General features: G+C 34.4%; 1 protein-coding gene across 1 annotated transcript in view; it reads right to left on the reverse strand.

Annotated features, from left to right (window-relative positions):
- ZCWPW2 (zinc finger CW-type and PWWP domain containing 2) overlaps positions 1-12,782 on the reverse strand; it is a gene marked incomplete at both ends in the record, with an annotated part of 88,707 nt that overhangs the window by 39,468 nt on the left and 36,457 nt on the right. The window contains one exon of the mRNA XM_080715345.1: positions 7,429-7,475. Within this exon, the coding sequence (XP_080571471.1) occupies positions 7,429-7,475 (47 nt within the window). The remainder of the gene's footprint in view (positions 1-7,428; positions 7,476-12,782) is intronic.

Here is a 12,782-nt window from a genome sequence, read left to right on the forward strand (position 1 = left end):
TCCTTCATAAATGTTATGAGCTTATCAGCTTTTCTACACATGCAACTCCCCCCCATTTTTGGTACTGAATATTGATCTCCATGACATATTACCTCTGAGCTATTCCCCTATCCCTTTTTATTTTTATTTTGCAACTCATTTCCTGAAGGTCTTGCTAAGTTGCCAAGGACAGCCTCAAACCTGAGACCCTCCTATCTAGTGCTTACAGGTGTGCATCACCACACCTGGCCCACCATGCCCTTTTGCCATCATCCTCTGTCTCACCTCAGTACCAGAGCAATGCAAACAGCCAACCATGGACTGAAAACAGGAGCCCAAATAAATTCTCCTCCTCAAAGTTTTTATCTCAGGTATTTTGTTCCAGCAATTAAAAGCTAACTATCAGTAAAAAAAAAAAAAAAAAGAAGAAGAAAAAGAAAAACATGAAAGGGCTTGTGATATGACATATAAATGAGAAACATCAGTGATATTTTAATCAACTATTAAAACTATGAGAACAAACATATACATGTAGAAATTCTATAAACAAATGAACCAAGTTAACTAAAAATGGTTTAATTAAGATAACTGTTAAAAGATTCTAAGATTCTACCTTTCAAAATACAATGTATATGATGTTATCATATTATTTTGAGAAATAATATGATTAAAACATAGGACTTACATTTAAAAAGAGAATTTTACCTAATCCTACGTAATAGAACCATGATACTATTATAAGAATGAGGATCTTTAATGTTCTTAAATCCTTACTTCCTAACCCGTTCTAAGGAGAAATTAGGGAGAAGAGTACTAGTATTTATTAAACAAGTGCCTGCTACACATATACACATTCCAAAATCTGTAATAATTGGCACCATCACCTACCCCAACTGTCTTGCTGCTACTCTAGCAGCAATTAAAAGCTGTTTGTTTGTTCTCATAGTTTTAATAGTTGATTAAAATGTCACTGATGTTTTCATTTATATGTCATATCACAAACCCTTTCATGTTGTTCTATGGCTTTTATTACTGATAGTTTTTAATTGCTAGAACAATTACTACTCTATTCTTATTTCCAGGCCTAAATAACTCTGATATTTATTGTGGATATTAACTTTGGTCTATAAAAGTCCTCTGACATTCTGAAAGTACTGATTGAGCTGTTATAAATATTTTAGAGCTCATGGATCTTAAGAGTGAGAAGGTAGACCTCCTCTTTGAATCAGATGGAACTCGGAAAAATTGATCTGACTCTCTCAGAGGCTTTTTCCTCAGACCATTACATTTGGGGCAGAGGTGGCCAGACAGGCTCCCTTGTACTAGTCACCCATCACACCTGGCTGAAGAGGAACAGCAAGGGGGATAGGGGGATGACAGAGGCTCGTGGCTAGACCCAGAAGCTCCATTCCTCAAAGGCAGTTAGGAATGATATTCTCAATGGCAACACTCTTAAACCTTGTCAGTGAGGTTGCTGCACTTTAGCACAGGCCAACACACAGTGTAAGCGATACAGTCCTCAAGGTCTCCTCACGATTCAAGGGAGGCAGGATGGCACAATGATGGCTCTAATCTAGCAATCCTCTTATGGCCATTTATTCTATAGAAATAACAGTACTGATATTTAAGGATTTCATACATACATTTTTAAAGCATTGCTTGTAACAGCAACAAACCACACCACCAATTTGAAAGCCCATGTTCATCAATATAGGACTGGTTGACTAAAATTTTGATACATCTGCTGTGGTGTGTTATGCAAAAGGCTAAAACCAGGTCTACAGCTGTTACTCTAAGTACAGTCATACACTGTATAACTAAGGAAAACTACTTACAGCTAAAATTATATAAAGTACGCTGTGTGGCTCTGGAAAAATCTCTTCACTTTTTCACCATACAAAACCTTTATAAAATGATGATAATTTTATAAATGAGTTCATCCTTCCTCCAGGAGTGTCAACTTAAAGACAATGTTTGTGAAATGCTTCGTAATCTGAAAGTACTATACAGATGAAAAGTTCCTTAAAAACTAGGAGTGTGCCCATTTGCAAGTTTAAATTCATTTAAGTTTTAGAGGGGGGATACTACAGTGACTTAGAAAGCCAAAGAACAGGTAAGGGAGGCTGTGCTACTGGACTCTGGCTCTTTCACTCCGCTGTGTGACACTTTAAATACCCTTGTGGTGGTTTCTTTGTACGATTATGATGAAGCCTTTTTCCCACTAGTATTATGAGGATTAAATGAAACAGTACATGTTAGTTTTATTCAACCCTAGCAGGTTCCTTTAAATAACAAATATTTTGAAATATTCCACTTTATTTTTTACCAGGAAGCAGCACTCTTAGACCACTAATTATAATCAGATATTGGGCTCCCCTTCTTTTTTTGAGCAACTTTCCCCATTTGGCCCAGCTGGAAGCTACATTCTCCATCTTCACCTTGCCACTGGGGGTGGTGGCCATATATTACTAAGTTTTGGCCAATGGGAAATGAGAGAAGTGTTCATGTTTTGTTTTGGTTTTTTTCCTTAGCTAATTGTACTTTTTTCAGTTTATATTTTTCCATTGGGCAAGAATTTGAATGTGAAAGTATAGTCAACCTTTGACCTTATAAAACCACACCCTAGAAGTTGGTATAACAAAAAGAAAGAAGGGGTTCCTCATGAATCTGGGTGATTTTATGGGGTAAAGGCTTCCAACTTGAACCAATAAGCCATCTTAGTCTGATACATGATCAAGAAATAAATTTCTATCTTATATGACTCACCATAATTTCTTTACTGCAGAATTATAAAGTATACCCTATCTGTCTATATGAATAACTTTTTTTTATACTACTAAGAATGGAACCCAGCGGCATTCTATCTCCGAGCAACACCCTAATCCTATTTTTTAGTCTTTTTATTTGAAACAAGTTCTCACTGAGTTGCAAAGGGCCTTGCTAAGTATCTGAGGTTGTCCTCAAACTGCAATCCTCTGGTCCCCACTTCCTGAATGCTGGGATTACAAGTGTGTGCCACCATGCCCAGCTTATATGAATAGCTTTTAAAATGTATCAAAGCACACATTATCTCTAATACTTGAACTTGATGATAACTTCCAATGGATAAGAAAAAAATATTCTGATTATGAATTGAAAAAGAAAGATATCATAAAGAATTTTAAGACGGATTTCTAAGGGCAATATCAAAATAAAACTTAAAACAACAGCTACTAAAAAAATAATCTTAGTATGCAATTTTCATACCACAGGTTTCTTACCATCATTTACATATTATTAAATAGCTAGAAATTATATACAAATATAAAACCTAGCAATACTATAAAATATTTCCAAATATTTTTGTTTTTTGGTGGTACTGGGGATGGAACCCAGGGGCATTCTGCCTCTGAGCTACACCTCCAGCCCTATTTTTTATTCTTTATTTTGAAACAGGGTCTCAGTGAGTTGCAAAGGCCCTCACTAAGTAGCTGAGGCTGTCTTTTTAAAGTTCAATTAAATGAGTACATTTCATGCATGTCTATCAACTTAGTAATATTTTGTTTTCATATTATTATAAGTCATCTCATATTTGTGTTTTCCATAGTTTGTCAGTAACTATGTTTCTATCTTTTACAGATAAATATGTAGTTGAAATAATATATTGAGTAGATATTAAGTTACTCAATAATTTTAGGAACAATGTTAGCTCCCATGTTAGCTTCCCTCTCTATAATAAGTCTTCTTAAAAAATTCCTTGGCTTTGGGGCTAACATTATGTTTTGGTATTCTTTCTGTTAAATCACTATATAATTATATTTTGTAGTTTGATGAGTCCAGCAAAACACTCAAAAGTGATCCCAAATGTCAAGCAGTTGCTAACCAGTTCTGTTCTATGCATTTCTGTCTAGCTAGTGTCCTTAAAACTTGCCCAATAAAAATTCTTGTATTCCACAAAATTTCTATAACCTAATATACTTCTACAAATTCCTAAAGTGTAACATAGTGCAGTATTTCTCAAGCCAAGTGAAATAAAGGCCCAATTTCTCACCCTTGTCTGCCTGAAATCTATACTGTTATTAAGAAACAACATACAAAATACAAACTTTATTTCATTATTACTAGATTTGACAAAAATTAATCTGCCAAACTGCCATACATGCCTCTAAAGATTTCCCTCATTTTCTATACTGACCTATTGCAAACCACATCTTGAATGGCCCTTTTCTGGGTACAGTACTGACATTGTTGAGAACAGTTGGCAAAATTAAGGCAATATATAGAAATATTTGTTATTATTGATCTTTGTTCTATTCTAAATATCCTTTAGCAGAAATTGAATAAATGACTTCCAGGAAGATGGCAATTGAGGGAAGCAGCACATATCAGTTCTGCTGATACTCGGTCTCCATTGCCATGAAAGCAGCATTCCAACTAAAGGAAGAAAACAGCATAAATTTAAAAAAGAGCACAACAAGTGAAAGGTGGCAGACAAAAAGCTAAATGGAAAATCAGAGAGCAGAAAAGTACCCTGCCTGCCTCCGACGGCTGTGGCCACAATTGCCATAGTGGTGCCCTCTTGCCTCACCATGCTGGGATGCCCAGAAAACCACAGGAAAAAACCCAACAGCTTGAAATGAAGTAAGTGGCTTCAGCTCATCAGAATTGTAAACCATCAGTTCCACCTGCGCAAACACCAACTATGACTAGCAGCAGTGGCAGCCAAGCTCACTATGCTGCCAGAGATCCAGAGCAGCACTCAACAACAATGTAAGTGAACCCACCATCCCACAGCAAATTGTCTAGCATGGCTGTAGAGACAAGTCTGAGACTTTGCAGTTCAGCCTGGAGAAGGTGGAACTAGAGTCTGCTATTGGACATAGCAGAGGCACAGATTAGCAGACAGCACCCAAGATCAATCAGCCAAAAAGGCCTATAGTCCCCATGTCTCAGAGACATAGTAGGACCTCTGAGATCACCACAGACCACTCTATCTTGGTGAACAGGGAGAAATTAGACCAACCAAGCCCTAGCTATGGAGAAAAAGGGACTCTTACATATACACTGGGTTTGGTCTCAGAGGCACCTGCTACCTACACAGTCAGGGAGAGACTCAGGGTCCAAATCAGTGGAAACCATAGAGGAAGACCTACACTTAACACTAATCTAGCCACATTGATACCAACCATCTACATAGTCTGAGAGAGACTCTGAGAACCAGGCTTGCAACAGGAAAGGTGGTACTCAACATCTGCACACAGAGAGACTGCAAAGGCCAAGTCTGCTGAAGATCCATATATTTATAGAGTTGCATTATTTTGTTATTGTTTTGTTTTTTTTATGTATGTGTGTTTCTTTGTTTCTCTCTTCTCCCCTTTCACATGCCTCTTCCCCTGTACATACCTACTCTTCTCTCCATCCTTTTTTCCCTTTTCTCTTCTTTGTCTTGTATTAAATCTACTTCATATCTGTACTGAATACATTGGTTACTAGAATCCTGCTACATATTCACTCATCTCTACTATATCTACCAAACTCATACTCTCATTCTATTTGATCCTATCTGTGGCTTTACTCTATTCTTGAATTTACAACTTCACTTTCCTCCTCAATCAATCTTCACCATTGAAAAACAACACAATTCACCCTTGTATATACCAGAAGACACCTACAGACTGAGAAAAATCTATCAAAAGCAACAGATACAAATTTCTGAAATCATGAGAAAGAGGTATAACAAGGAAACAATGAGCTCCCACAACCCCACAATAACAGAACCTGACAACACAGAATTGCAGATATCACTAGAAGGTCAAATAAGAAATTTATCCATAGATATGATACAAGATTTCAAAAATAATTTAGAGAGAGCCTGAAAGAAATAAAGGATGCAATCACTGAAGTGAAGGCATCAATACAGACTATAAACAATAGATTAGACCACATAGAGAATAGAATCTCACTCTTAAAAGGTCATCACTTCAAAAATGAACATATAATACATCATTTAGAAAAAATAATTCAACAGCATGAATTGGACACTGAAAAGATATGAGCTCATATTAAAAAAGCTAACCTAAGAATAATAGGAATAGAAGAGGGATTAGAAGGTGAAGCTAAGGAGATTAACATCAAAGAAGTAATATTAGAAAATTTTCCAAACACAGAACAAGAGGTCAATATGCAGGTACAGAAAATTTATAGAACCCCTATTACACAAGATCAGAGAAAAGTTCACCACATCACATAATAGTCAAACTGACCAAGAAGCCAAGGAGAGAATCTTAAAGGCAACAAAAACAAAAGGACAAGTACATTCAGAGACAAACCAATTAGAATCACTCCAGACTTCCCAAATCAAGTCATGAATATCAGAAAGGCCTGGAATAACATATCATAAACTATGAAAGAAAACAACTTTCAGCCAAAAATTTTCTACCCAGCAAAACTATGTCTCAATTAGATGGAGAAATAAAAATCGTCTACAACAAACATAAGCCGAAAGAATTTTGTCTTCCAAACCAACACTAGAGAAAATACTCAAAGAGATTAACTATAAAAATGAAATCAGTAATACACACCAGAACCAGAGAAACAAGAATTTCCATCAAGCAAACAACTAAGCAAAGAAGAACAAACATTACCTCAAACACAAGTTAAAACTCAAAAGTTAGGAATTAAAAGTCATCTCTCAATAATCACACTGAACATAAATGGCCTCAACTCCCCAATAAAAAGATATAGGGTGGAAAAATGGATTAAAAACCAGAATCCATATATCTGCTGCCTGAAAGAAATACACCTGGCAAATAAAGATAGTAACAAAAAAAGGTAAAGGGCTGAAGCAAGGTAATCCACTGCAACAGATCTCGAAAATGTCAAGGTACATCCTATCCCGATCACATTCTTGACAGTAAGTACAGTTAACCATTTCTCCACATATAGTCAATATTCAAAATAATGTGTTAAAAATCTTTTAATTATTTTAAATGCTTTTGACTTTATAAGTATTCATTAAAATGATTTTGTCCAGAAAATTTGTTCAAATGCCTGATGTTGTTCTTTGCTTAAGTTTAAAGTAATATCCATATTAAGCTGTTAACTTTAATTATTTAAAATTTCCATAAAACTGTTTGCACACCTTATAGTAACAGTACATATAATTAAAAATATTTTTACATATGGAAGTTTATATGTGAAATATATTTAAATAAATGCAACTGCTTACTTTTTCTAATTTCTAATTCTATAACAGTAATATAAGTAATCCTAAATATTAATTTTATTGTGTCAAACTATAAAATTTGCAACCCAATAAAGCAAATATATATTCAACATTCATGAAAAAATAGATTACATACAAGTTTCCTTTTAAATAATTATAAATAACTTGAGTTTCTTTTAAACTTAATCAGTACTAATCAAATCAAATTTGAAGTTTATTTATTTTCTAATAAAATATGACCTTACCTTTTTCTTGGGTACCACAGCAACTTTTGCATCAGCTTTAGATTTACCTGTAAGATAATAAAACAGGGCTGCTTCAAAAAAAGTGCCTATACTCCTGTTCAAATAGTTATACAAAATTAGAATTTTTTATTTTCTTATATTAATAGTATTGTGTTTTCAATTGTCTTTTAATTAAAATGCTAATAAATTCATCTTTCCAAAATTAATCCAATTATAATTAATCAAAAAATAATCTAATTAATCCAAAAATAATAATATCAAGGATTTGTATACTTATTTTACAAACCTCCTCTCTTAAATTTCATCGGTTACTTTGACTTCTTCATGTTAGCATCAAATATATCTGATTTCTGAGTTCTGGTAGCTTGTATTATATGAAATATATATATATATATAAGACCTAGAATTAGATGCCAGCTATTTCCACTTACACATCTACTAAACACTGGACATGGGGTATGAATTTTATATAAACAACATCTTACTTAATCTTTGACAAGGATGCATGGTAAGGAGTCATCCTCCCTTTATAGCAAGGGAGTTGACTAGTTAAAGTGAAACTAAATGTCCTGCCTGAGGTCACAAAGCTTTGGCCAGACCCATCTGATTACAAAACCCTAATCTTTCAAGGATGTCTGCTGCTACTAATAGGACCAGTGAAGTGCCAGTGGATGTGTCGGATAAGAGTTAAGAATAAGAACTAGCTGGTGGCAGGCCAGTATTCAGGAGGCTGAGACAAGATAGTAGGTTCCAGATCAGCCTCAGCAATAGGAAGACTCTCAGTGACTTAGAAATACCTTGTTTCCAAATTAATAAAGTAAAAAGAGCTGGATGTGGTGGCACACACCTGTAATCCCAGTACTTGGGAGGCTGAGACAGGAGGATTACACAAGTTCAAAGCCAGCCTCAGATACTTAGTGAGGCTCTCAGCAACATAATGAGACCCTGTTTCCAAATAAAATATAAAATAGGTCTGGTAGTATACCCCAGAGGTAGAAAGCCCCTGGGTTTCATCCTCAGTACCATAAGAAAAGAAAGGAAAAGAAAAAGATCTGGGGGTGTATTTCAGAGTTAGAAAGCCCCTAGAGTCAATCCCCAATACCAAACACACACACACACACACACACACACACACACACACACACACACAACTATTCATACTTCCAACTGACTGCCATACATACACTGTCCTACCTACTCATATCCAGATATGTACTCAAGATGATTCTTCTACCTAAAACACTGTACACAACCATCCACTATTACAGATGATTCCTCTACCTAGGAGAAACCCTTATTTCTTTTGTAAATTCATAGACATATTAGACATAAAATTTTCTTCCCTATGTTAACATTAGTTTTGCATACATCAAAGCATTCTGCAAAACTAGGATATTTCTCTGAGACAGGAGAAAAATTTTATATATAGTAGGTATTCAACATAATTTATAATAAATATACATGTATCTTATCCAAAATCTTACATAAATCTGAAAAAACATATTCATCTGAATAAGTTAACATAATTTATTAATTAAACTACAGGAAGCATTTGCTTATTATAAGCTAATATACTGGACAATGAGATATAAAACTCCAACCCTCTGTTTCTTTATTAATAAAAAAGATTATAATTATTACTTCATGGATAGTTGGGAAATTTAAATAATATTATTCATATAAATAAAGCTCCAAAAACAATGTCTGGAAATAACAATCAACAAGTATTCACTTCCATTTCACTGATAAAGACATTATAGGATGGATGAATGTGTATGGGGGTATTTTAACCTTTGGATACCATAAAAATGGTTTGGTTATTAATATTTTACTATTGTATCATCTTTTTAAGGTTATTTAGTTTTCATTTCACTTAAATAATTATTCTAGTCTTAACGGTTATATATGATTGATGAGAAATAAATAGAAAAATATTTCAAAATATAGGAAAAATATGGTCATAGAAGAAACAAGGGGAAAAATAAAGAAGTTCTTAGAACAAATAAAAATAGAGATACAACATATCAAAATCTCTGGAACACTTTGAAGGCAGTATTAAGAAGAAAATTCATAGTACTTTGTGATCATATAAGAAAATCAAACCAAAAAATTGCCAAAAAAACAACCTAATGACACGACATACATCAAAGCCTTTAACAGCTGGAACAGTCTCATCCCAAAGCCAGTAGAAGATAGTAAATATTAAAATCAAAGTAGAAATCAATGAAGTAGAGAACAAAAAAAACCCAACAAAACCAAAATCTGGTTTCTTGAAAAAGAAAAAATAAACAAGATAGATAAACCATTAGCCAACCTAACCAAAAGAATCAACCCAAATTACTAAAATATGAAAAAGGTAATATAACCACCAACAGCACAGAAATGCAGAAGATAATCAGAAACAACTTTGAAAAACTATACTCCAACAAAATGGATAACCTAGAAGAAATTGAGAAATTTCTAGACACACACAACCTTTCAAATTGAATCAAGAGGATAGAGAAAATTTAAATCGACCAATAGCAATCAAAAAGATTAAAACAGCAACATAGCGTCTACCATCAAAGAAAAGCCCCAAAATGTCCAGATGGTTTCCCAGCTGAATTTTATAAAACCTTAATAGAAAATCGAATCTCAACACTTTTGAATCTATTTCATGAAATAGAATGAAATGGAACTCTTCCAAATACATTCTATGAAGCCATCATGACATTAATACCAAAACCAAATAAAAACAGCTCAAGAAAAGAAAACTACAGATTAATATAATTGATGGACTTAGATGCAAAACATATATTCAAAACCATATCAAGAAAATCAGACACCACAAACAAGTCATGTTCATCCCAAGGATGCAAAGCTGGTTCAACATAGGAAAAAAATTCATGTAATTCACCACATAAGCAGAACTAAGGACAAAAAAAATCACATGACGATTTTAATAGATATTAAAAAAGCATTTGACAGACTCAACACTCATTCATACTAAAAATATTGCAGAGAATAGGAATAGAAGGAACTTCCCTCAACATCATTAAAGCAATATATAATGGGCCTTCATCAAAAATCATAGAAAAATGGGGGGAATTCCCTTTAAAATTAGAAACAATACAAGGATATCCATTATCACCATTACTTTTCAATATAGTACTTGAAACTCTAGCCAGAGCAATAAGGCAAGAAAAAGAAATCAAAGGAGTATAAATAGGAAAAGAAGAACTAAAAAAAAACTATCTCTATTTACAGATGGCATGATTTTTTCTGTGTGTGTGGTACTAGAGATAGAACCCTTCTACCTCCAGGCTACACTTCCAGACTTATTTTATAGTTTATTTGGAAACAGGGTCTCTTAAGCCAGTGAGGCTGGCTTCGAATCTGTGCAATCTTCCTGTCTCCGCCTCCCAAGTGCAGGGATTACAAGCATGCACCACCATACCCAGCCAGATGGCATGATCTTATAAGACACAATAAACACAACAAAAAGGCTTTTAGAACTGAGTAACAAATTAAGCAAAGTGTCTGGATACAAAATCAATGTAAAAAAAAAATCAAAAGCTTTTCTACATGCCAACAATAAATCCACTGAAAAATATAGAAAAACATTTCCACTCACAATAACCACCAAAACAACAAAATACTTAGGAATAAACCTAACCAAGGAAGTAAAATATCTCTACAAGGAGAATTCTAAAACATTGAAAAAAGAAATTGAAGACTTTAGGAGATGGAAAGATCTTTAATGCTCTTTGACAGGCAGAATAAATATCATCAAAATGGCCATTCTTCCCAAAGTGACCTACAGACTCAATTCAATACCCACTAAATTACCAAGGTCATCCCACACAGACATAAAAAATCAGTCATTAAATTTATTTGGAACAACAACAACAAAAAAAAAAAATACCAAAATAGCCAAAGTAGTTCTCAGTAACAAGAACCATTCAGGAGGCTTCACAATACCTGACTTCAAACTCTACTACAAAGCCATAGGAATAAAAACAGCAAGATAATGACACAAAACGAACACAAAGACCAATGGAGCAGAATAGAAGACTCAAATCTGCATACTTACACCATTTGATTTTTTTTATAAAAGGGCCAAAAACACACATTGGGGGGAAAAAATATCCTCTTCTACAAATGGTACTGGCAAAACTGGTTAACCATATGCAGAAAAAATGGAAATAAACCCCACTTTCTCACTTTGCACAAGAGTCAATTCAAGATGAATCAAAGACTTGAAAATCAGACCAGAGATCTTGCAGCTCCTTGAAAAGGTCCAACACTTCAACACATAGGCACAGGTAAAACTTTCTCAACAAGATCCCAAAAGCACAAGAAATTAAAAGGAGGATCAATACACGTGATTACATTAAACTGAAGAGCTTCTGCATATCAAAGGAAACTATCAAAAACTTCAACAGTGAGCCGACAGAATGGGAGAAAACTTTTGCCACCTACTCCTCTGATAGAAGACTGATATCTAGACTATACAGAGAACTCAAGAAACTCAGTACTAAGAAAACAACCCAATCAAAAATGGACAAGTGAACTAGACACTTCATAAAAGAAGTTCAAATGCCCAATAAAGGCATGAAAATATGCTCTACATCATTAGCAATCAGAGAGATGCAAATCAAAACTACCCTGAGATTTCACCTAACTCCAACTAGAATGGCATCATTCAAAACACAAACAACAACAAATGCTGGTGAGGATGTGGAGAAGTGAGAACTCTACTACATTTCTGGTGGGACTGCAAATTAGTGCAACCACTTTGGAAAACTATATAGAGGATCCTCAGAAGAATGGGAATAAACTTACCATATTATCCAACAATACATGGATATCTACTCAGAAGAATGGAAACTAAACTACCAAATAACACATGCTTATCTATGTTCATATCAAAATAATTCACAATTGCCAAACTATGGAATCAGCCAAGATGTCCATCAACAGATGAATGGATTACAAAAATATGGGATATGTACACAGTGGAATTTTTCTCAGCAATAAAAAACAAAATTTTGTCATCTGTAGGAAAATTGATTTAACTGAAGATCATCATGCTAAGCAAGATTATTCAATCACAAAAAGTAAGAAATCTGACACTGTCCCTAATACGCACAAGCTAGGGAGAAAACGGGTCATAGGAGGGACTTTAGATAAAGAAGGGGAAACCTTAAATGAGCAAATAAGGTGACTCAACTGAGGGGTATGGAGGGGGGGAAGAGAGAAATTTTCTAACATACATGATGTACATTTACAAATACATCAAAGTCAATCATGAAGCCAAGCGTGAGGAGGGAGGGGTAGTAAATGGGGATGAAGTGGGGAAGGGCTAAATGAGT

The sequence above is a fragment of the Muscardinus avellanarius genome (assembly GCF_963383645.1).
Source record: "Muscardinus avellanarius genome assembly, chromosome: 18".
Taxonomy (NCBI): Eukaryota; Metazoa; Chordata; class Mammalia; order Rodentia; family Gliridae; genus Muscardinus; species Muscardinus avellanarius.